A 25,838-nucleotide genomic window follows, 5' to 3' on the forward strand; every position below is an offset into this window, starting at 1 on the left:
GACAGCATGTTGTATGGAGAGGTAGGGTGGACAGCATGTTGTATGGAGAGGTAGGGTGGACAGCATGTTGTATGGAGAGGTAGGGTGGACAGCATGTTGTATGGAGAGGTAGGGTGGACAGCATGTTGTATGGAGAGGTAGGGTGGACAGCATGTTGTATGGAGAGGTAGGGTGGACAGCATGTTGTATGGAGAGGTAGGGTGGACAGCATGTTGTATGGAGAGGTAGGGTGGACAGCATGTTGTATGGAGAGGTAGGGTGGACAGCATGTTGTATGGAGAGGTAGGGTGGACAGCATGTTGTATGGAGAGGAAGGGTGGACAGCATGTTGTATGGAGAGGAAGGGTGGACAACATGTTGTATGGAGAGGTAGGGTGGACAGCATGTTGTATGGAGAGGAAGGGTGGACAGCATGTTGTATGGAGAGGAAGGGTGGACAGCATGTTGTATGGAGAGGTAGGGTGGACAGCATGTTGTATGGAGAGGAAGGGTAGACATGCAAGAAATACAAGTTTGTTCTTGCTTAGTCTTTAGCCTACATTTATTGAATTCAGTAAATGGCTGCTGAATTTTTCAAGGGATGCTGGGAGAAAATAAAACATATCCCTGCTCTTTCCCCTCCCGTTTCTCAACCAAAAAGGTTGATGGAAAAGGTTGTCCTCAAATCCTTCTCCTCACTCACTCTCCGTTTTTGGAGATTCGTGCAAAGTAGGTCATTGTAAAGGAACCTCATACAGTGTTTCCTGCAGAGCCAGGCAGCCAGCTGACTGCAGCATTATGGGATCTGACTGTACGTTAAGCCCCACGACATCAAGCAACCCGAGCCTCCTGATAAAAGCTTGGCTCTGTGACAACAGAACAGAGACAGAAGGGGGGGTGTTCAGTGAAAACACTAAAGGCCATGGGTACAAGTACCTGTCTGTGTGAGTGGCTCTGTTCTGTTTAAACCCAAACAGAATCCACAGGGTCAGGGTGAGGCTAAGCTATCCGCCGGACCGTCTGATTCACAGAGAAGGTTCACACTGTGTCAGAACCAAGATGACCAAGAGTAGAGGGCAGAGCAAAACGTTTGGTCTACGACAGAGTTAGAGAAACGGGCAGGCGTGTAAAAAACGGCTTGTTGCCAGGGAGAGCTGGAGAGGAAAGGAGGGGCTCTCTCTCTTTCTGCTGTTGTCTGGCTGGGTCCATGCTGATCCATCTTGCGGCGCGAGGTGACTGATTGGATAATGCTGTCACGGAGAACAAAGTGCCCTTGATGAGCCAACTCCGGATCTCTGTGTGGCGTAATCGGACGCTTCAGGAGTCCGCAGAGCATTGTCCTTTTGTGTTTACACTGCTAATAACACGGTGAACAAGAGCCCCTCAACACACAGACAGGTTGTAGCAGCTAGCAGCACCACTGGACAGGTCAGACTGACACATGGAGAGACTAGCAACACACAGACAGGTTGTAGCAGCTAGCAGCACCACTGGACAGGTCAGACTGACACATGGAGAGACTAGCAACACACAGACAGGTTGTAGCAGCTAGCAGCACCACTGGACAGGTCAGACTGACACATGGAGAGACTAGCAACACACAGACAGGTTGAAGCAGCTAGCAGCACCACTGGACAGGTCAGACTGACACATGGAGAGACTAGCAACACACAGACAGGTTGTAGCAGCTAGCAGCACCACTGGACAGGTCAGACTGACACATGGAGAGACTAGCAACACACAGACAGGTTGTAGCAGCTAGCAGCACCACTGGACAGGTCAGACTGACACATGGAGAGACTAGCAACACACAGACAGGTTGTAGCAGCTAGCAGCACCACTGGACAGGTCAGACTGACACATGGAGAGACTAGCAACACACAGACAGGTTGTAGCAGCTAGCAGCACCACTGGACAGGTCAGACTGACACATGGAGAGACTAGCAACACACAGACAGGTTGTAGCAGCTAGCAGCACCACTGGACAGGTCAGACTGACACATGGAGAGACTAGCAACACACAGACAGGTTGTAGCAGCTAGCAGCACCACTGGACAGGTCAGACTGACACATGGAGAGACTAGCAACACACAGACAGGTTGTAGCAGCTAGAAGCACCACTGGACAGGTCAGACTGGCACATGGAGAGACTAGCAACACACAGACAGGTTGTAGCAGCTAGCAGCACCACTGGACAGGTCTGACTGACACATGGAGAGACTAGCAACACACAGACAGGTTGTAGCAGCTAGCAGCACCACTGGACAGGTCAGAATGACACATGGAGAGACTAGCAACACACAGACAGGTTGTAGCAGCTAGCAGCACCACTGGACAGGTCAGACTGACACATGGAGAGACTAGCAACACACAGACAGGTTGTAGCAGCTAGCAGCACCACTGGACAGGTCAGACTGACACATGGAGAGACTAGCAACACACAGACAGGTTGTAGCAGCTAGCAGCACCACTGGACAGGTCAGACTGACACATGGAGAGACTAGCAACACACAGACAGGTTGTAGCAGCTAGCAGCACCACTGGACAGGTCAGACTGACACATGGAGAGACTAGCAACACACAGACAGGTTGTAGCAGCTAGCAGCACCACTGGACAGGTCAGACTGACACATGGAGAGACTAGCAACACACAGACAGGTTGTAGCAGCTAGCAGCACCACTGGACAGGTCAGACTGACACATGGGGAGACTAGCAACACACAGACAGGTTGTAGCAGCTAGCAGCACCACTGGACAGGTCAGACTGACACATGGGGAGACTAGCAACACACAGACAGGTTGTAGCAGCTAGCAGCACCACTGGACAGGTCAGACTGACACATGGAGAGACTAGCAACACACAGACAGGTTGTAGCAGCTAGCAGCACCACTGGACAGGTCAGACTGACACATGGAGAGACTAGCAACACACAGACAGGTTGTAGCAGCTAGCAGCACCACTGGACAGGTCAGACTGACACATGGAGAGACTAGCAACACACAGACAGGTTGTAGCAGCTAGCAGCACCACTGGACAGGTCAGACTGACACATGGAGAGACTAGCAACACACAGACAGGTTGTAGCAGCTAGAAGCACCACTGGACAGGTCAGACTGACACATGGAGAGACTAGCAACACACAGACAGGTTGTAGCAGCTAGCAGCACCACTGGACAGGTCTGACTGACACATGGAGAGACTAGCAACACACAGACAGGTTGTAGCAGCTAGCAGCACCACTGGACAGGTCAGACTGACACATGGAGAGACTAGCAACACACAGACAGGTTGTAGCAGCTAGCAGCACCACTGGACAGGTCAGACTGACACATGGAGAGACTAGAGAAGAGTTTATTCTTTCCTTTTTAAAATGTTAACCTATGAAGAAAGTGTGACACTTAGACCCTCTCTCTGCCCCCCATTTTAGGCTTTGTAGTGTAATGCTTGATGGTGCACAACCCAGGGGCGGTGGGTTTGTTTCTGCCCTGTTCATGGGGGTATTTGTGTTTTTGTCTCCGTCCCAAATGGCACCCTAATCCTTATGTTCCTGGCCTAAATTAGTGCCCTACATAGGGAATAGGGCCATTTGGGATGCTTTATCTCACATTGTGTGTCATGCTTGTCTGTGGGTCTCCGAGGGGGACATCTAGGCCCCACTGTGGAATGTCCTTTGTGTCAGGGAGGGAGGGAGGCAGGCAGGGAGGGAGGGAGGGAGGCAGGCAGGGAGGCAGTCAGGGAGATAGGCAGGGAGGGAAGGTGGGTGGGTGGGAAGGAGGGAGGGAGAGAGAGAGGGAGGGCAGGAGGGAGGAAGGCAAGCAGGGAGTGCAGGAAGGAGGAGGGAGGGAGGAAAGGTGGGAGGCAGGGTGGGAGGGATCACTAGCTCTTCCCATTAGCCCATAGGGCTCTGGTCAAAAGTAGTTCACTAACACTATATACAGGGAATAGGGTGCCATTTGGGACAAATCCACTAGCTACATGGCTGCCACAGTGACTGACTTCCTTAAAAAAACACCTCACGTTCGCCTCTCTTCACATTTGTTAGCGTGTCTAACAGACAGACAATGATTGGACAGAAATCCTCTACAATACTCTGGGAACGATGTTTGACAAGTTGAGGAGGAAAGAAAAGGTCTAGAGTCAAATCTGATTACATTCAGTCAAGAGGACAGGACCTGGAAGTGTGAGGAGGACAGGACATGTAGTGTGTTCAGTCAGGAGGACAGGACCTGGAAGTGTGAGGAGGACAGGACCAGGAAGTGTAGTGTGAAGGGGACATTTTATTTTTTATTTAACTAGGCAAGTCAGTTAAGAACAAATTCTTATTTTACAATGACGGCCTACCCTGGCCAAACCCAGACGATGCTGGGCCAATTGTGCGCCACCCTATGGGACTCCCAATCACGGCCAAATGTGATACAGCCTGGATTCGAACCTGGGACTGTAGTGACACCTCTTGTACTGAGATGCAGTGCCTTAGACCGCTGTGCCACTCGGGAAGTGTGAGTGTGAGGAAGACAGGACCTGGAAGTGTAGTGTTAGGAGGACAGGACCTTGAAGTGTAGTGTAAGGTGGACCGGGCCTGGAAGTGTAGTGTGAGGAGGACAGGACCTGGAAGTGTAGTGTGAGGTGGACAGGGCCTGGAAGTGTAGTGTGAGGAGGACAGGACCTGGAAGTGTAGTGTGAGGAGGACAGGACCTGGAAGTGTAGTGTGAGGAGGAGAGGGCCTGGAAGTGTAGTGTGAGGAGGACAGGGCCTGGAAGTGTAGTGTGCGGTGGACACGACCTGGAAGTGTAGTGTGAGGAGGACAGGACCTGGAAGTGTAGTGTGAGGAGGACAGGACCTGAAGTGTAGTGTGAGGAGGACAGGGCCTGGAAGTCTAAAATTAATAAAAAGGTTGGCTTGGTTTATTCATCACCGTCATTGTAGCTGCACTTAGATGACGGACGGATTGACATGCGCGCAGAGAGAGAGAACAGAACAAGACAGACCTCTGTAAAACAGCTATTCTTTGTGGTCAGGCGCCATGCTCATTACCGGCTGACTAAATTGCTGACAGGAAGTCAGAGGTCAACCTTTGATCCCAGGGGTGAGGGGGATTGAGTCCAGCAGACCAGACAAGACCAGCCTGAAGAGAGCCAGGACCAGGAAGTTTTTTAAATGTATATTTTTATTTCACCAGGCAAGTCAGTTAAGAACAAATTCTTATTTTCAATGACAGCCTAGGAACAGTGGGTTAACAGCCTTGTTCAGAGGCAGAACGACAGATTTGTACCTTGTCAGCTCGGGGATTCAATCTTGCAACCTTTCAGGTACTAGTCCAACGCTCTAACCACAAGGCTACGCTGCCGCCCCAAAACCAGGTAGGCTAGTTGAGAACAAGTTCTCATTTTCAACTGCGACCTGGCCAAGACAAAGCAAAGCGGTGCGACACAAACAACAACACAGAGTTACACATGGAGTTACACGTGCAAATGAGGTAGGATAAGGGAGGTAAGGCAATGAATAGGCCATAGTGGCTAAATAATTACAATACAGCAATTAAACACTGGAGTGATAAATGTGCAGAAGATGAGTGTGCAAGTAGAGATACTGGGGTGCAAAGGAGCAAAATAAAAAATAAAAATAACAGTATGGGGATGAGGTAGTTGGATGGGCTATTTACAGATGGGCTATGTACAGATGCAGTGATCTGTGAGCTGCTCTTACAGCAGGTGCTTAAAGCTAGGGAGGGAGATATGAGTCTCCAGCTTCAGTGATTTTTGCCGTTCGTTCCAGTCATTGGCAGCAGAGAACTGGAAGGAAAGGCGGCCGAAGGAGGAATTGGCTTTGGGGTTGACCAGTGAAATATACCTGCTGGAGCGCGTGCTACGGGTGGGTGCTGCTATGGTGACCAGTGAGCTGAGATAAGGCGGGTCTTTACCTAGCAAAGACTTATGGATGACCTGGAGCCAGTGGGATTGGCGACGAATATGAAGCGAGGGCCAGCCAACGAGAGCGTACAGGTCGCAGTGGTGGGTAGTATATGGGGCTTTGGTGACAAAACGGATGGCACTGTGATAGACTGCATACTCGTCTGAAGCTCGTCTGGAGGTTAGTTAACACAGTGTCCAAAGAAGGGCCAGAAGTATACAGAATGTTGTCGTCTGCGTAGAGGTGGATCAGAGAATCACCAGCAGCAAGAGCGACATCATTGATGTATACAGAGAAGAGAGTCGGCCCAATGATTGAACCCTGTGGCACCCCCATAGAGACTGCCAGAGGCCCGGACAACAGGCCCTCCGATTTGACACACTGAACTCTGTCTGAGAAGTAGTTGGTGAACCAGGCGAGGCAGTCATTTGAGAAACCAAGGCTGTTGAGTCTGCCGATAAGAATGTGGTGATTGACAGAGTCGAAAGCCTTGTCCAGGTCGATGAATACAGCTGCACAGTATTGTCTCTTATCGATGGCGATTATGATATCGTTAAGGACCCTGAGCGTGGCTGAGGTGCACCCATGACCAGCTCGGAAACCAGATTGCATAGCGGAGAAGGTACGGTGGGATTCGAAATGGTCGGTGATCTGTTTGTTGACTTGGCTTTCGAAGACCTTAGAAAGGTCTGTAGCAGTTTGGGTTAGTCTAGAGGGTCTCCCCCTTTGAAGAGGGGGATGACCGTGGAAGCTTTCCAAACTTTGGGGATCTCAGATGATACGAAAGAGAGATTGAACAGGCTAGTAATAGGGGTTGCAACAATTTCGGTGGATAATTTTAGAAAGAGAGGGTCCAGATTGTCTAGCCCGGCTGATTTGTAGGGGTCCAGATTTTGCAGCTCTTTCAGAACATCAGCTATCTGGATTTGGGTGAAGGAGAAATGGGGGAGGCTTGGGCAAGTTGCTGTGTGGGGCGCAGGGCTGTTGACCGGGGTAAGGGTAGCCAGGTGGAAAGCATGGCCAAAAAGAAAAATGCTTATTGAAATTCTCAATTACCACAGATTTTATCGGTGGTGACAGTGTTTCCTAGCCTCAGTGCAGTGGGCAGCTGGGAGGAGGTGATCTTATTCTCCATGGACTTTACAGTCTCCAAACACTTTTTGGAGTTTGTGCTACAGAATGCAAATTTCTGTTTGAAAAGGCTAGCCTTTGCTTTCCTAACTGCCTGTGTATATTGGTTCCTAACTTCCCTGAAAAGTTGCATATCGCGGGGGCTTTTCGATGCTAGTGCAGTACGCCACATGATGTTTTTGTGCTGGTCAAGGGCAGTCAGGTCTGGAGTGAACGAAGGGCTATATTTTTTTTTAATGGGGCATGCTTATTTATCCTCTATGGGCTAGGTGGGACGCTAGCGTGCCACCCGTGGTGCACTCCATCAACAGCAGGTGCATTTCAAGAGCGGCAAATTTGAATCCAAATAAATGTCAAAATTCAAATTTTTCAAACATACAACTATTTTACACCCTTTGAAAGATAAACATCTCCTTAATCTAACCACGTTTTACGATTTCAAAAAGGTTTTACGGCGAAAGCATAAATTTAGAGTATGTTAGGACAGTACATTTACAAGAGTTGTGTGTAATGTTTTGTCGATTCAAAGACAGGGTCACCAAAACCATAAAACCAGCTAAAATGATGCACTAACCTTTTACAATCTCCATCAGATGACACTCCTAGGACATTATGTTAGACAATGCATGCATTTTTAGTTCTATCAAGTTCATATTTATATCCAAAAACAGCGTTTTACTATGGCATTGATGTTGAGGAAATCGTTTCCCTCCAATAACCGGCAGTCAAGTCAGCGTCACAAATTAAATAATTAAAATTAGAAAACATTGGTAAAATATTATATTGTCATTTAAAGAATTATAGATTTACATCTCTTGAACGCAATCAACTTGCCAGATTTAAAAATAACCTTACTGGGAAATCACACTTTGCAATAATCTGAGCACTGCGCCCAGAAAAATACGCGTTGCGATACAGACTAGACGTCATGTTGGGGAGATCTAAAATCGAAAATACTATGTAAATAATCCATTACCTTTGATTCTCTTCATCAGATGTCACTTCCAGGTATCACAGGTCCATAACGAATGTAGTTTTGTTCAAAAAAGCTCATCATTTATGTCCAAAAATCTCCGTCTTGTTAGCACATGATCTAAGCCAGCCGGACTTCTCGTCATGAACGAGGGGAAAAAAAATATTTACGTTCGTTCAAACATGTCAAACGTTGTATAGCATAAATCATTAGGGACTTTTTTAACCAGAACATGAATAATATTCAAGGTGGACGAATGCATACTCTTTTATAACGTATTGGAACGAGGGTACCCAACATGAACTCGCGTGCCAGGTGTCTAATGGGACATCATCGTTCCATGGCTCTTGTTCGGTCAGATCTCCCTCCAGAAGACTCAAAACACTTTGTAAAGGCTGGTGACATCTAGTGGAAGCAATAGGAAGTGCCAAAATATTCCTCAGCCCCTGTGCTTTTCAATGGGATAGGTTTAAAGGTAATACAACACATCAGGTATCCACTTCCTGTCAGAAAATGTCTCAGGGTTTTGCCTGCCAAATGAGTTCTGTTATACTCACAGACACCATTCAAACAGTTTTAGAAACTTTAGAGTGTTTTCTATCCATATATAATAAGTATATGCATATTCTAGTTACTGGGTAGGATTAGTAACCAGATTAAATCGGGTACATTTTTTTTATCCAGACGTGCAAATGCTGCCCCCTAGCCCTAACAGGTTTTAAGATGGTGAGGAAAGCACTTTTAAAGAATAACCAGGCATCCTCTACTGATGGAATGCGGTCTATATTCTTCCAGGATACCCGGGCCAGGTCGATTAGAAAGGCCTGCTCGCTGAAGTGTTTTAGGGAGCGTTTGACAGTGATGAGGGGTGGACGTTTGACCGCAGACCCATTACGGACGTGTATTTGGACGGCTCGTGTTTACGGATTTGGGGTTGTACCTGGTGGGTTCAGTGATAATTTGTGTGAGATTGAGGGCATCTAGCTTAGATTGTAGGATGGCCGGGGTGTTAAGCATGTCCCAGTTTAGGTCACCTAACGGCACGAGCTCTGAAGATAGATGGGGGGCAGTCAATTCGCATATGATGTCCAGGGCACAGCTGGGGGCAGAAGGTGGTCTATAGCAAGCGGCAATGGTGAGAGACTTGTTTCTGGAGAGGTGGATTTTTAAAAGTAGAAGCTCAAATTGTTTTGGCACAGACCTGGATAGTAAGACAGAACTCTGCAGGCTATCTCTGCAGTAGATTGCAACTCTGCTCCCTTTGGCAGTTCTATCTTGTCGGAAAATGGTATAGTTAGGGATGGAAATTTCAGGGTTTTTGGTGGTCTTTCTAAGCCAGGATTCAGACACGGCTAGGACATCCGGGTTGGCGGAGTGTGCTAAGGCAGTGAATAAAACAAACTTAGGGAGGAGGCTTCTAATGTTAACATGCAAGAAACCAAGGCTTTTACAGTTACAGAAGTCAACAAATGAGAGCGCCTGGGGAATGGGAGTGGAGCTAGGCACTGCAGGGCCTGGATTAACCTGTAAATCACCAGAGAGACAGAGGAGGAGTAGGATAAGGGTACGGCTAAAGGCTATAAGAACTGGTCGTCTAGTACGTTTGGAACAGAGAGTAAAAGGAGCAGGTTTCTGGGCACGGTAGAATAGATTCAATGCATAATGTACAGACAAAGGTATGGTAGGATGTGAATACAGTGGATGTAAACCTAGGCATAGAGTGACGATGAGAGAGATATTGTCTCTAGAAACATCATTTAAACCAGGTGAGGTCACAACATGTGTGGGAGGTGGAACTAAAGGGTTAACTAAGGCGTATTGAGCAGGGCTAGAGGCTCTACAGTGAAATAAGGCAATAATTACTAACCAAAACAGTGATGGACAAGGCATATTGATATTAGGGAGAGGCATGCGTAGCTGGGTGATCATAGGGGTCCAGTGAGTGGCTTGGCGGGCCGGAGACACGGTGGTTCAGGCAGCTAGCGGGCCGGGGCTAGCAAGCTAGCAGAAGGGCCTTAGAGGGACGTCGCGACGGAAGAAGTCAGTTATAGCCCCCTCGTACTGTTACTTCGGCAGACCAGTCGTCGTGGATCAGCAGGACTCCGTGTGGTAAAAGTGTAGTGTGAGTAGGACAGGACCAAATGGCACCCTATTCCCATCATAGTGCACTACTTTTGACCAGAGCCAGCTTTGGTGAAACGTAGTGCCCTCACTTTATAGGGACTAGTGTTCCGTCTGGGAGGCAGACGGAGACTCTCATGGTTGTGTTGTATTGTATAGTCAAATCAAATCTAAACAAATTTTATTTGTCACGTGTGCTGAATACAACAGGTGTAGACCTATTCACTGTAGACCTTACAGTGAAATGCTTACTTACAAGCCCTTAACCAACAATGCAGTTTTAAGAAAAATAAGTGTTAAGAAAGTATTTACTAAAATAAACTGAAGCAACAAAAATACATAAATGAAACATTTAAACTTAAAAGAAGAAAATAGAAAAATAACTAATAATTAAAGAGCGAGAATAAAATAACAGTAGCGAGGCTATATACAGGCCCAGATTATATCGAGGCCCAGATTAAATCAAATCATTCACCCTCTTTACTAAACTAACAATGACAAATCCTAGATGTGTCACATTGTGAACCCATATGGAACTAATTGATCACACCTGGGTCAAATAGATTGTCAATTCAAGATGTACTTGGGTTATGCTTGACTTTGTTCAATAGTCCCAAAAGTGCAAACTGTTAGATAGATATGGAGGGACAGTGTAGTGAATACACTGTAAATGCTTCTAAATCTGCAGTGGGGTTTTGTGTCCTGTACACATGGCAGAGAGTGAGTTCGTGGCTGTATTAGTTTACCTTCACATGTTGTGCACCCTGCAATTCCACCCTGCAATTCCATAAACATTTGACCAGAGCCCGATGGCACTATATAGGGAATAGGGTGTAATTTGGGAAAATCCTTTCACATCTGTCTCTGCATGAAACTACATTACAGTGTCTGTGTGTGGCAGTTGATTCTGACTGAGCGGTGTGTGCTGTGCTCTCACACTGTGTGGACTGGAAAGATCCAGTTCTGTTAAGGCTGGTGAAATTAGGCCAGGTCTGTCATTTTGGCTCAGCAGCAGCACCCTTAACTCTTCAGCTGCCACAGGAACATGTGCAGATACACTGGGCCAAAAGAAACTGGCACAGGGCCGGGGCTCAATCTCATTCCAACTCCGTTAACTCAGGACAGGGAATTTACATTAAATTCACATATTTTGTGACAATTATTAGTCATTTTCAGTTCACGAATTGCATTTGAATCCTATATTGACAGGAAGGAATTGACCCCAAACCTAATCTGAAGTAGAGAGTAGAAAGACAAAGATTGGACTCACTATGGTCCTTACAACATGGTCTTTACAGTTCCCTATTCATCATGTATCAATCAGGACCTACAATGTAGAGAGGTGGCTGAGTGGTACCTACCACTCTGTCTGTACCCTTGAGCAAGGCATTTAACCCTAATTGCTCCTGTAATTCGCTCTGGATAAGAGCGTCTGCTACATGTAAATGTAGCCCCCTATTATTTCCAATCTGTCTTAATAAATCTTGAAAATACCTTTAAAGAAAATAAGGATGAACAGGACTGTATTTGACCCCAGTCTCTGCTTCGGCTCAGGGGGAGGGACTGTCTGTCTGTCTGTCTCTGTCTGTATTTGATGATTAAGATCTTCTAACCCACAGAGAGAGAGAAAGAGAGAGAGAGAGAAAGAGAGAGAGAGAGAGAGAAAAGAAAGAGCGAGATAGAGAGAGCGAGAAAAGAGAGAGAGAGAGAGAGAAAAGAAAGAGAGAGCGAGAGAGAGAGATAGAGAGAGAGAGAAAAGAGAGAGAGAGAGAGAGAAAGAGAGAGAGAGAGAGAGAGAAGAGAGAGAGAGAGAGAAAAGAGAGAGAGAGAGAAGAGAGAGAGAGAGAGAGAAAAGAGAGAGCGAGAGAGAGAGAAAAGAGAGAGAGAGAGAGAGAGAGAGAGAGAGAGAGAGAGAGAGAGAGAGAGAGAGAGAGAGAGAGAGAGAGAGAAAAGAGAGAGAGAGAAAAGAGAGAGAGAGAGAGAAAAGAGAGAGAGATAGGGTCTGAGCAGCACGTTTAGCACTTTGACTTCAGTCTCTGGGGGACTGTCAGTCTAGTGACTTCTTCACTCTCAAATGGCACCCTCTATTTCCTATTTAGTGTACTGCTGGTGAAAAGTAGCGCACTAAATAAGGAACAGGGTGCCATTTGCGATGCAGCCTCAGTCTAGTCAGTGTTGTTGAACAGTGTTGAACAGCCTGAAATGCAGGATTGTTTCCCTCCATGATATCCGCCAGATAACTAGCTCCACTGGTATGTCAGACAGTATCCCACATCTGTAAAACCCTGAAAAGCATGACATGTAAAAGTACTGGATTGCATGACATGTAAAAGTACTGGATCGTCTACGGCTGAGCAATCCGTACAAGGTTGCATCCCAAATGCATCCTATTCCCTATATAGTGCACTACTTTTGCTCAGGGTCTATACAGTACACATGGAATAGGGTGCTAGTTGGAACGCAGACTTTCAGTGGACTTCTCAAGGGGTGATTCAGGGGCGATGGTTATTTATAGCTGTGTGGCGTTTCATGAGATCAAGTGCAAAGTGTTGATAAATAAAACAGGCTGTGGGTTAGTTAGGTCCTCCCTGAAGGAGTTGATGTGGTTCAGTGTACATGCCTGGGTGAACTGAAGGATGCTCTGGGACAGAAACACCTACACAATGCTATAAATGTAAGGATCACATGACTTGACGTCTCACTCTTCTAAGAGTGCTTTGGGAGAAAACAACCTATAATGTATACCATTTAGCAGACGCTAAAACACACATCTACTCTCTCGTTGACCCCACTGCTGAAACCCTCATTCACGACTGGACTACTGCGATGCCATTCTCTACGGACTCCCCGCCAAAACACTGGACAGACTTCAACATATTCCAAATTCAGCTGCATGAGGACCACATCACCCCCACCCGCATCAAACTCCACTGGCTCCTAGTTCAACACAGGACTGCTCATGCTCACCTAGAAAATGCTCAATGGACTGGCGCCCATATACCTTACTGACCTGCTGCACCCCTACATTCCAACCTGTTCAGTGCACTCCTCTGACACTGGCCTCCTCACCATCCCACCACCAGGCTCTCCTCCATCGGAGACCAGGCCACTGGCCTCCTCACCATCCCACCACCAGGCTCCTCTCCATGGGAGACCAGGCCACTGGCCTCCTCACCATCCCACCACCAGGCTCCTCTCCATGGGAGACCAGGCCACTGGCCTCCTCACCATCCCACCACCAAGCTCCTCTCCATGGGAGACCAGGCCACTGGCCTCCTCACCATCCCACCACCAGGCTCCTCTCCATGGGAGACCAGGCCACTGGCCTCCTCACCATCCCACCACCAGGCTCCTCTCCATGGGAGACCAGGCCACTGGCCTCCTCACCATCCCACCACCAGGCTCCTCTCCATGGGAGACCAGGCCATCTCACCATCCCACCACCAGGCTCTCCTCCATGGGAGACCAGGCCACTGGCCTCCTCACCATCCCACCACCAGGCTCCCCTTCCATGGGAGACCAGGCCACTGGCCTCCTCACCATCCCACCACCAAGCTCCCCTCCATGGGAATGCAGGCTTTAAGCAGTGCAGCTCCACTACTCTGGACCTCCTTCCATGTCAGAACCTCACAATCCCCACACATATTATAATCCACACTAAAGACACACCTCTTCCCACAGGCTTACCCGGATTCTCTTGTTTTAGCTTTTATCCTAAGTCTAGTTCACTTCCTGGTTCGTCTGTCATCATGTTTAGTTCACTTCCTTGTTAGTCTGTCATCATATTTAGTGTTCTCCCTGGTCAGTCTGTCATCTTGTTTAGTGTTCTCCCTGGTCAATCTGTCATCATATTTAGTGTTCTCCCTGGTTAGTCTGTCATCATGTTTAGTGTTCTCCCTGGTCAGTCTGTCATCATGTTTAGTGTTCTCCCTGGTTAGTCTGTCATCATGTTTAGTGTTCTCCCTGGTTAGTCTGTCATCATGTTTAGTGTTCTCCCTGGTCAGTCTGTCATCATGTTTAGTGTTCTCCCTGGTTAGTCTGTCATCATGTTTAGTGTTCTCCCTGGTCAGTCTGTCATCATGTTTAGTGTTCTCCCTGGTTAGTCTGTCATCATGTTTAGTGTTCTCCCTGGTTAGTCTGTCATCATGTTTAGTGTTCTCCCTGGTTAGTCTGTCATCATGTTTAGTGTTCTCCCTGGTTAGTCTGTCATCATGTTTAGTGTTCTCCCTGGTTAGTCTGTCATCATGTTTAGTGTTCTCCCTGGTCAGTCTGTCATCATGTTTAGTGTTCTCCCTGGTCAGTCTGTCATCATGTTTAGTGTTCTCCCTGGTCAGTCTGTCATCATGTTTAGTGTTCTCCATGGTCAGTCTGTCATCATGTTTAGTGTTCTCCCTGGTCAGTCTGTCATCATGTTTAGTGTTCTCCCTGGTCAGTCTGTCATCATGTTTAGTGTTCTCCCTGGTCAGTCTGTCATCATGTTTAGTGTTCTCCCTGGTCAGTCTGTCATCATGTTTAGTGTTCTCCCTGGTCAGTCTGTCATCATGTTTAGTGTTCTCCCTGGTCAGTCTGTCATCATGTTTAGTGTTCTCCCTGGTTAGTCTGTCATCATGTTTAGTGTTCTCCCTGGTCAGTCTGTCATCATGTTTAGTGTTCTCCCTGGTTAGTCTGTCATCATGTTTAGTGTTCTCCCTGGTTAGTCTGTCATCATGTTTAGTGTTCTCCCTGGTCAGTCTGTCATCATGTTTAGTGTTCTCCCTGGTCAGTCTGTCATCATGTTTAGTGTTCTCCCTGGTCAGTCTGTCATCATGTTTAGTGTTCTCCCTGGTTAGTCTGTCATCATGTTTAGTGTTCTCCCTGGTTAGTCTGTCATCATGTTTAGTGTTCTCCCTGGTTAGTCTGTCATCATGTTTAGTGTTCTCCCTGGTCAGTCTGTCATCATGTTTAGTGTTCTCCCTGGTCAGTCTGTCATCATGTTTAGTGTTCTCCCTGGTTAGTCTGTCATCATGTTTAGTGTTCTCCCTGGTCAGTCTGTCATCATGTTTAGTGTTCTCCCTGGTCAGTCTGTCATCATGTTTAGTGTTCTCCCTGGTCAGTCTGTCATCATGTTTAGTGTTCTCCCTGGTCAGTCTGTCATCATGTTTAGTGTTCTCCCTGGTCAGTCTGTCATCATGTTTAGTGTTCTCCCTGGTTAGTCTGTCATCATGTTTAGTGTTCTCCCTGGTCAGTCTGTCATCATGTTTAGTGTTCTCCCTGGTCAGTCTGTCATCATGTTTAGTGTTCTCCCTGGTCAGTCTGTCATCATGTTTAGTGTTCTCCCTGGTCAGTCTGTCTTCATGTTTAGTGTTCTCCCTGGTTAGTCTGTCATCATGTTTAGTGTTCTCCCTGGTTAGTCTGTCATCATGTTTAGTGTTCTCCCTGGTCAGTCTGTCATCATGTTTAGTGTTCTCCCTGGTCAGTCTGTCATCATGTTTAGTGTTCTCCCTGGTCAGTCTGTCATCATGTTTAGTGTTCTCCCTGGTCAGTCTGTCATCATGTTTAGTGTTCTCCCTGGTCAGTCTGTCATCATGTTTAGTGTTCTCCCTGGTCAGTCTGTCATCATGTTTAATGTTCTCCCTGGTCAGTCTGTCATCATGTTTAGTGTTCTCCCTGGTTAGTCTGTCATCATGTTTAGTGTTCTCCCTGGTTAGTCTGTCATCATGTTTAGTGTTCTCCCTGGTTAGTCTGTCATCATGTTTAGTGTTCTCCCTGGTCAGTCTGTCATCATGTTTAGTGTTCTCCCTGGTCAGTCTGTCATCATGTTTAGTGTTCTCCCTGGTTAGTCTGTCATCATGTTTAGTGTTCTCCCTGGTCAGTCTGTCATCATGTTTAGTGTTCTCCCTGGTCAGTCTGTCATCATGTTTAGTGTTCTCCCTGGTTAGTCTGTCATCATGTTTAGTGTACTTCTATATACTTACTTATATTTTATCCTGCTGATTTTGTTGTGTATGTAAAGTGACTAAGGGCGTCGTGAAAAGCGCTTAACATTTTTTAAATTATTATTACACAGACACAGTATTGTAAGTGTGAAGATTACCTGCCTGGTGTCATAGACTAAACGTAACATAATAAAATGTAAATCCGGGACACTGCATTTGTATTAAATATTACGATTGGTATGGTTACATAAGACAGATTAAGGCAAAAACAAAAGTAAGGTGGTTGGGTGGGCGTATAACGAGAACGTCTAGCAACCCAAATGTTGCGAGTTCGAATCTCATCATGGACAACTTTAGCATTTTAGCTAAATTGCAACTTTTCAACTACTTACTACTTTTTAACTATTTTGCAACTACTTAGCATGTTAGCTAACCCTTCCCCTAAACTTAACCCTTTAACCTAACTCCTAAACTTAACCCTAACCCTGAGCCTAGAGAACGTTAGCCACCTAGCCAGAATTCGTAACATACCATACGTTTTGAAAATTTGTAACATTGTACATTTTCCAAATTCGTAACATTCAGTATCATACGAATATGTAATGGTCATCCACAAATTAATACATAGCATACGAAACTTAACGTGTCATACTAAATGGAGTGTCTCTGATTTACGTACAGAATAATACGAAATGCTCTGAGACCAGGTTGAGATCACATGACTTGATGTCTCACTCTTATAAGAGCGCTTTGGGAGAAAACAATGTATAATGTATCCCATTTAGCAGACGCTAAAACACACGTCTACACAGCACTGTACATGTGAAGATAGCCTAAAAAACACAATGCAATCTTGATAAGAGAAAATCCTGAAGAAGCTCCTGGTAAGCCACTCATTTCTGCTGTGACATTCAGTAGGCTGCTATTATCTCTCTGTGTTGGGAAGAACTTGACCTATTGGCTAAAGGCCAGAAGGGTTTTTATTAGCGCTGTGTGTGTGTGTGTGTGTGTGTGTGTGTGTGTGTGTGTGTGTGTGTGTGTGTGTGTGTGTGTGTGTGTGTGTGTGTGTGTGTGTGTGTGTGTCTGTGTGTGTGTGTGTGTGTGGTTGTGTGTCTGTGTGTGGGTGTGTGTGTGTGACTCTGATTCATGGTCGTCGCGGCGCGGCTCCTTCACTCCAAGAAACTCCTTCACTGCAGCAGCACTGCTACAGTAAACGTGAAAGGAATTTTTAGACACAGTGCTAAGTGGGATTTTCCCTGTGAATGTGTGCGTCCGTGTTTGGTGTGAGTGTGTGTGTGTGTGTGTGTGTGCCGCGTCTGTCCGTGTGTGTGTGCGACTGCGTGTGTGTACGTCTGTTTGTGTGAATGTGCGTGCATGTCGGTGTGTGTGTGTGTGTAGAGATGTGGGTCACGCAGTTCAGCTGGAATAGTCTACATATGTGGAACAGGAAGAGGGGAGATCCACACAGGAACAGCTTCTGGGGGAGGAATGTATGCTGTTCAAACACTATGGCTTACGTCCCAAATGGCAGCCAGAGAGCTCTATTGTCCCTGGTCAACAGTAGTGTCTTATATAGGGAATAGGATGCGATTTGGGATACGGCCACTACAGTTCACCGACAGGCAGTGTGTGCAATAATAACACAATTCAGCCTGTTGGAAACCCTCTCTGACACGTACCCTGCGGCTAACTCTCTAACAGATGATTTCAAGTTCAACAGCATTTTCATATCAAGTGTTTGTAATGACTCTCTCTTTGTACATGTTATACAGTATAGACTGTCTGGCCTTGACTCGTGCCTAGTTAGACTTACTACTGTGGTGAAGGGACTTGAGTGTGAAGACCGACACACGGCCGAAGGACACATTAGTCTATATGATGCATGCATTACTGTACATGTGGTTCTGGGTTCATTTCCATTTTGTCAGTACCTAGATGAACGTTGACTAGTTGAGAGAGAGAGAAAACCCCACGTTCAGTTTGGTTCCTTGTTTTCCTTTTGAACAGCTATGTCCAGTCTCTTTGATTTGATGTGTCTTAGACATTTCAGCCAGGTGCTCTCCAGCTGAACAAATACTATTTCAAACTGTGTCTGTCTGAGTCAGTGCATCCCAAATGGAATCCTATTCCCTACATAGTGCACTACTTTTGACCAGAGCCCTGGGTGTGATTTGGGACGCAGGCTGAGAGATGAAAGCCTGTGATTTATAGAACAAACAGACGAGGGATACTACATCCCAAATGTTACCCTATTACCATTTAAGTGCACTACTTTTGACCAGAGCCTTATGGGTCAGTAGTGGCCCTATATAGGGAACAGGGTTCCATTTTGGACATAGCCCAGCTCTGTAGTCACACACAGGGAGGCTGCCCGACTGCCTGCCATACATCTTACCCAGGGTATTGCTTCAATGCTTTGTTCCTGAAAAGGTCTCTGGGTAATTTCCACATCTAAGGTCCGAAGGGAGGAGATGTGTGGAGCAAGGTTGTGTTCCAAATAGTAGCCTATTCCCTACATAGTGCACTAATTTTGACCAAGGTCCAAAGAGCTTTGGTAAAAAAAAGTAGTGCACTATATAGGGAATAGGCTGACGTTTGGGACGCACCCCGACAACTGAAAGGGACTCTGTGTAGGACAGGCTCAGCTCAAGGTGACAGGTATTGGTATTTGTATTTTATTAGGATCCCTATTAGCTGTTGAGAAAGCAGCAGCTCCTCTTCCTGGGGTCCACACAGAACATGAAACATAATACAGAACATTAATAGACAAGGACAGAACTACATACATTTAAAATGTCACATATCAATAGAGGTGTTGTGAGGTGTTGCTTTATCAGTTTTATGAAACCAGGTTTGCTGTTTATTTGAGCAATATGAGATGGAATGGATGTAATCATGGCTCTATATAATACTGTACACTTTCTTGAACGTGTTCTGGATTTGGGGACTGAAAAGTGTGTGTGTCAGAGCTGTGTCTAAGTTGACTATGCAAACAATTTGTCATTTTCAACAAATGAATGTTTCTTAGAAAAAGAAGAATTGATGCATTCAGTCTCTTCAACTCTTAACCAAGAGAGACTGACATGCATAGTATGGATATTATCCCTCAGATTACAGTGAAGAGCAAGACGTGCCGCTCTGTTCTGGGCAGCTGCAGCTTAACTAGGTCTTTCCTAGCAGCACTTGACCACACGAATGGACAACAATCAAGATCAGATAAAACTAGAGCCTGCAGGACTTGCTTTGAAAGGGACAAATGAAACCATTATATTATATGACTAATTGTTGGCTCTTACCTGGCCCAGCTGCTGTGTGTGTGTGTGTGTGTGTGTGTGTGTGTGTGTGTGTGTGTGTGTGTGTGTGTGTGTGTGTGTGTGTGTGTGTGTTAGGCCCTAAACACTGCAGAACATTGTTAACTTCTGCAGTTTTTCCCATCTCACTGTCAGAAGACATCAGTTCCATTCACTGAATGTAAAAGGTTTCAGCCCAATATGGCGCCCTATTCCCTATATAGTGCACTACCTTAGACCAGGGCCTATGGGGATAAGTAGTGCACTATATAAGGAATAGGGTGCCAGTTTGGGACAGATAGAAGTTGTGAAAACAGTTATGATGTTCTTCCCTCTCTGAGCCCTTGGCGTTTGCTACAGTAAGCGGTCATCGCTAACCCTGAGTGTCCCCCTTCCTTTCTCAGGACGACAGTGATGGTATCCCGTGGTTAGAGGAACGCGAGGTGAGGAAGGTGCTCTACCTTTCTCTGAAGGAGTTTAAGAACACCCAGAGGAACAAGGTGACAGATGGCCTCGGCACAGGAAACATCAACGGTGAGTCTCTCGCCTGTAGCTGTTATTGTCACAATGGCTACATCCCAAATGGCACCCTATTCCCTATGTAGTGCACTACTTTTGACCAGAGCCCTATTGGAGAATAGGGTTCCATTTGGGAGGAAGCCATTGTCAGTGGGCCTTCAACAATAGCCTGCATTGCCTTAGAAATGACAATTGTGTTGACCGTTTCTCTTTCTACCACATCCACAGCATACTTGTTACTAAATGGTTCTCCAGCACAGTTAGTTTCTTTAGCCACATCAAGCCAGCAAGACCTCGTGAGATCAAATTCTGTTTCACTTAACGAAACGTGAGTGCAGCGCTTAGTCTGGTTTCATGAGGCTAGAATTTCTTACCATAAGAAGTGAGAAAGAATAGGTTCATTTTGGTATTCACAAATACCATGATATACCTCCTTGTGAAATAGCCCCCTGTTCATACAGTACAATATTATAGTTTTCCAACCTGGCCTATCCAGATAAACACCTCAGGACCTGGCCTATCCAGATAAACACCACAGGACCTGGCCTATCCAGATAAACACCACAGGACCTGGCCTATCCAGATAAACACCACAGGACCTGGCCTATCCAGATAAACACCACTGATGACCTGGCCTATCCAGATAAACACCTCAGGACCTGGCCTATCCAGATAAACACCTCAGGACCTGGCCTATCCAGATAAACACCACAGGACCTGGCCTATCCAGATAAACACCACAGGTCCTGGCCTATCCAGATAAACACCTCTGGACCTGGCCTATCCAGATAAACACCACAGGACCTGGCCTATCCAGATGAACACCTCAGGACCTGGCCTATCCAGATAAACACCACAGGACCTGGCCTATCCAGATAAACACCACAGGACCTGGCCTATCCAGATAAACACCAGATGGCCTGGCCTATCCAGATAAACACCACAGGACCTGGCCTATCCAGATAAACACCACAGGACCTGGCCTATCCAGATAAACACCACAGGACCTGGCCTATCCAGATAAACACCACAGGACCTGGCCTATCCAGATAAACACCACAGGACCTGGCCTATCCAGATAAACACCAGAGGGCCTGGCCTATCCAGATAAACACCACATGACCTGGCCTATCCAGATAAACACCACAGGACCTGGCCTATCCAGATAAACACCAGATGACCTGGCCTATCCAGATAAACACCAGATGACCTGGCCTATCCAGATAAACACCAGATGACCTGGCCTATCCAGATAAACACCAGATGACCTGGCCTATCCAGATAAACACCAGATGACCTGGCCTATCCAGATAAACACCAGATGGCCTGGCCTATCCAGATAAACACCAGATGACCTGGCCTATCCAGATAAACACCAGATGACCTGGCCTATCCAGATAAACACCAGATGGCCTGGCCTATCCAGGTCAACACCACAGATGGATGGATATAGAGTATTCTGAGCTGGCAGGAGAAAGGCTTTAGACTGTTTTATGCGAAAGCGAAGATGAAATGATTCAGCCTTTCTAACCAAACACCAACGCATTCAGAGTCAGACAGGCTCTAAACGCTTAGGATGCATCTCAAATGGAAACCTATTCCCCATATGTAGTGCACTACTTTTGACCACTACCCGTAGAGTCCTGGTTCACTATAACAGGAACAGGGTGCCGTTTGGAATGCACACCTAGACACAAACTAACAGTAGGAAAAGCATCATGCTATTCAGACAGGCTCTAAAGATAAGATACACTCATCTGGGAATAACACAAATGGAGCAGGAAGTGAACGCTGCATACACAAGTAGATGCTTCCATTTTGGCTTCTCTTCTCTACAGTAACATGTCTTCTCTGGCTGTTTACCCACAGTGACAAGTTGGGAGGGGAATTCCTCTTTTCCCTGTATGCATCCCAAATGGCACCCTTTTCCCTATTTAGGTCCTTTTCCCTAGGGGCCTTGGTCCAAAGTAGTGCACTATGTAGTGAATAGTGTGCCATTTGGGATGCATGCACCCTCTTTTTCTCTTTGTTCACTTTCTGTTCAGGCTCTCTTCTGATGTTTGTGACTGATTGGCATTTGAGTCAGGATATGGAAGTGCTGTGCTCAGCCTCTCCACGGTGCCACTCCAGGCCACTTCTGAACCTCAGCAGGATTCTCCCTATGCATGGAGGAGGCTATTATTATCTCTGGGTTTAACGTGTTTCTCTGCACTTAACACCGCTAAGAGGCAATGCATGGAATTCCTGCACAGAAGATATCCTATTTTCACACAAATATCTAATATCTAAAATATAGATTTTTTGAATTCTCAAAAAGTGCAAATGTTTCAGATTAATTCTCAAAGCAGACTAGATTAGATTAGATTTCTGTACAAATCACTTCCTCCTTTTCCCTATTCATTTGTACTCATCCACTTGTACTCTTCTAATCTCCGCCCGGCACAGCCAGAAGAGGACTGGCCTCCCCTCAGACCCTGGTTCCTCTCTAGGTTTCTTCCTAGGTTCCTGCCTTTCTAGGGAGTTTTCCTAGCCACCGTGCTTCTACACCTGCATTGCTTGCTGTTTGGGGTTTAAGACTGGGTTTCTGTATAAGCACTTTGTGACATCTGCTGATGTAAAAAAGGGCTTCATAAATACATTTGAATGATTGATTATGCCAGTCATTTGTACAGTAACACCAATGAAATGAAACAGGCAGGGGAGTACAGCTTGAACCCTCAACCTTCTGGCCTGAAGCCCAGAGCACCATCGACTGTGCCTCAGAAGCATGCTTCTTTACACCACAGATAGAATAATATTTGAGGCTTCACTACAGACACCCTGGTTCGAATCCAGGCTGTATCACAACCGGCCGTGATTGGGAATCCCATAGGGCGGCGCACAGTGTCGTCCGGGTTTTCACCAGGGTAGGCCGTCATTGTAAATAAGAATTTGTTCTTAACTGACTTGCCTAGTTAAATAAAGGTTAAATAAAGGTTAAATAAAAATATACATCAAACATAGTCAACATACTGTCAGACATAATAAGCTGATGAACACTAAATCTCAGTCACTACCAGCATGCAAACATTAATCATCCTCTGGACAAAAGCTATGCAAGATTCCCATTGCCAGTGTTACACTAGTGCCGTGCTAATTTCAGTTGGCTTATTTCTCTAGACAGTTCAATGGGCCATTAGGAATATTATAATTCTGCCATGATTACAGTGACTATCTGTTAGTAAAGTACATTATGTATTGGATAATGCCCCCTTCTGTGGCTTTTACTGTGGACTTCCTGTCTGATTAATTTCTCTCTAATGGGCTCTCCTACACACACATGTACACACACATGTACACACACATGTACACACACACACACGCACACACGCACGCACGCACGCACGCACGCACGCACACACACACACACACACACACACACACACACACACACACACACACACACACAGCGCAGAGAGAGACACATACACGCAGACCTTGCGCACACACACAAACATACACTGGCACGTGCACACACACACACATGCAGAGAGAGACACACGCACACACACACACAGGCACGCATGCACGCATAGGCATACACACACACACACACACACACACACACACATGCACACAGACAGACAGAATCAGTCTGATTGTCAATCTTACAGCATTGCAACGCTCTAACATTCAGCTCAGTGTCCCTCAGTTCATTATCAATGGGACCGCAGGCAAATCACCAGCTGTACCTGGTGTTCTGGTACAGGAACGAGCCATTCCCTGACAAATGGCACCCTATGCCCTATATAGAGCGCTACTTTTTACCAGAGACATATTGGCCTTGCACTAAATATGGAATAGGGTGCCATTTGGGACACAGCCACTTTGAGCAGACCCAAGTACAGCAACACCGACTGACGACTTCTGTTTCTGTGCTCGCTGCATGTATTTATGTCCTCAACAACGATGAACAACGTTCAACAACTTAGAACAAGGGGGGGGGCAAATTACGGCCCGCACGGGCACTTCAATCCGGCCCCCTTTTTTCTCCACAATTTCATTGTGTCCAGTGTGGTAGTTACAGTCTTGTCCCATCGCTGCAACTCCCATACGGACTCGGGAGAGGCAAAGGTTGAGAGCCGTGCGTCCTCCAAAACACAACCCAACCAAGCCGCACTGCTTCTTGACACAATGCCTGCTTAACCCGGAAGCCAGCCGCACCAATGTGTCAGAGGAAACACCGTACACCTGGCGACTGTGTCAGCCTGCATGCGTCCGGCCCGCCACAGGAGTCGCTAGAGCGCGATGGTACAAGGAAATCTCGGCCTGCCAAACCCTCTCCTAACCCGGACGATGCTGGGCCAATTGTGCGCCGCCTCATGGGTCTCCCAGTCACGACCAGCCTGGGATAGAACCCGGTCTGTAGTGATGCCTTAGACTTGGGAGGCCCCCGCAAATTGATTTTAACAAACAATTGGTCCCCCAAAAATGCGTCCCTCCGTTGAATTTCAAAATCCCGATGTGGCCCTTGGGCCAAAACGTTTGCCCACCCCTGACTTAGAAGAAGGGTGAACAATGACAGGGCTTTTGGTTTTGTTCAACTTGGATAGTTTTCTGGCTGTAGACAGTATTATTACAGTAGTAAATGCATCAGCCAAGTATAGCAAACAAGTGCTTAAAAAGTATATCAGAAATGTTTAATTGGTATTGGTACTGATAAAAAGATGTTAAACCATAATCACATTCAGTAACACCATCTGTCTGTTTAGAATGAACAGAAACACATTTGAGAATGTTGAAAGGCTGTTTTCTTGCCAAGCCAGATTGCTTGATGGTTTGGGATAATGCTTTTGTGTCATGGAATATAACTTTGCATCGTTAAAAAGTGAAAGGGCTGTGCGCGACATGGGATTGAATCCCACCCCTGACACTTTCCTACTTTCTCTTTTAAAAACAAATTTGATTTTGCACCTTTGAAATGTGAGTTAGTGTTGATTGTAATTGATGTCCCTCTCCCTGACCAACAGGCTCTTTCCCACACAGCCATGGCTGCCGGTCAGGACAAAAGGCAGGGATACTGGCAGTCAACGGTAAAGCTGAGTGCTCACGCTGCTCGTCTCAAAGCAACGACGGCAGCAGCGAGTATTCAGGGGACGATCCAGTCAGAAAGAGGTGACCCCTCCCTGTATTACAATGTGGTTATACTGTGTTAAAGGGGCAATCTGGGATTGGTACATATATATTTGGCCTTACATGAATGATATATATTTATTGATTCTTGAATAATATAAGTTATAAATGCCTCATAAGCTTAGTTCAACAGTCTTACCCTATCAGAACCCAAAATAAAAGCTTGTTTTACTCAGAACAGCAACATGTTATAGTGTTGTGATCTGAGTGTGTACGAGAACAGGAGGATTGGACTGTTGTGGTTCGGGTACTGTGTTACTGTTTGGACCAGGGAGGGGCTGGTAAGAAGGGACGTTGTGTAGTGTCCTCCTGCTGTCCACCGGCTGTCTCCTATTGGCAGCCAATCAGACCGGGCTGTGTGACAGCCAACTGTCCTGTTGCTCCACTCTGCCAAGTCTAGATCTAATAAAACAACTACCAAAGATTTTACAACTGTTTTTATCATATTCAAAAACATCTAAAAGAACAGGCAGTGTTTGTGACAGTCTGTGTTTCTGTGGTGCTGAAAACAAAGCCCACCAAAAGACAGTGTCTGTGTTTCAAATGGCACCCTATTCCCTGCATAGTGCACTACTTTTGACCAGAGCTCTGGGGGTAGTATTGACCTAATTTAGTCAGGAAGGAGATGCTGAGCTCACAGAGAGAGAGCTTATCAACTGAAGACAGAGAGAGAGCTTATCAACTGAAGAGAGAGAGAGCGAGCTTATCAACTGAAGAGAGAGAGACTTATCAACTGAAGAGAGAGAGAGAGCTTATCAACTGAAGAGAGAGAGAGAGAGCTTATCAACTGAAGAGAGAGAGAGAGCTTATCAACTGAAGAGAGAGAG

General features: G+C 46.3%; 1 protein-coding gene across 1 annotated transcript in view; it reads left to right on the forward strand.

The window, feature by feature from the left end:
• Window positions 1–25,838, forward strand: part of LOC106597732 (protein Jumonji) — a 150,048-nt gene that overhangs the window by 12,349 nt on the left and 111,861 nt on the right. The window contains exons 2-3 of the mRNA XM_045712773.1: window positions 19,725–19,854; window positions 24,849–24,993. Of these exons, the coding sequence (XP_045568729.1) occupies window positions 19,725–19,854; window positions 24,849–24,993 (275 nt within the window). The remainder of the gene's footprint in view (window positions 1–19,724; window positions 19,855–24,848; window positions 24,994–25,838) is intronic.

This window comes from Salmo salar, chromosome ssa02, assembly GCF_905237065.1.
Source record: "Salmo salar chromosome ssa02, Ssal_v3.1, whole genome shotgun sequence".
NCBI classification, from domain to species: domain Eukaryota; kingdom Metazoa; phylum Chordata; class Actinopteri; order Salmoniformes; family Salmonidae; genus Salmo; species Salmo salar.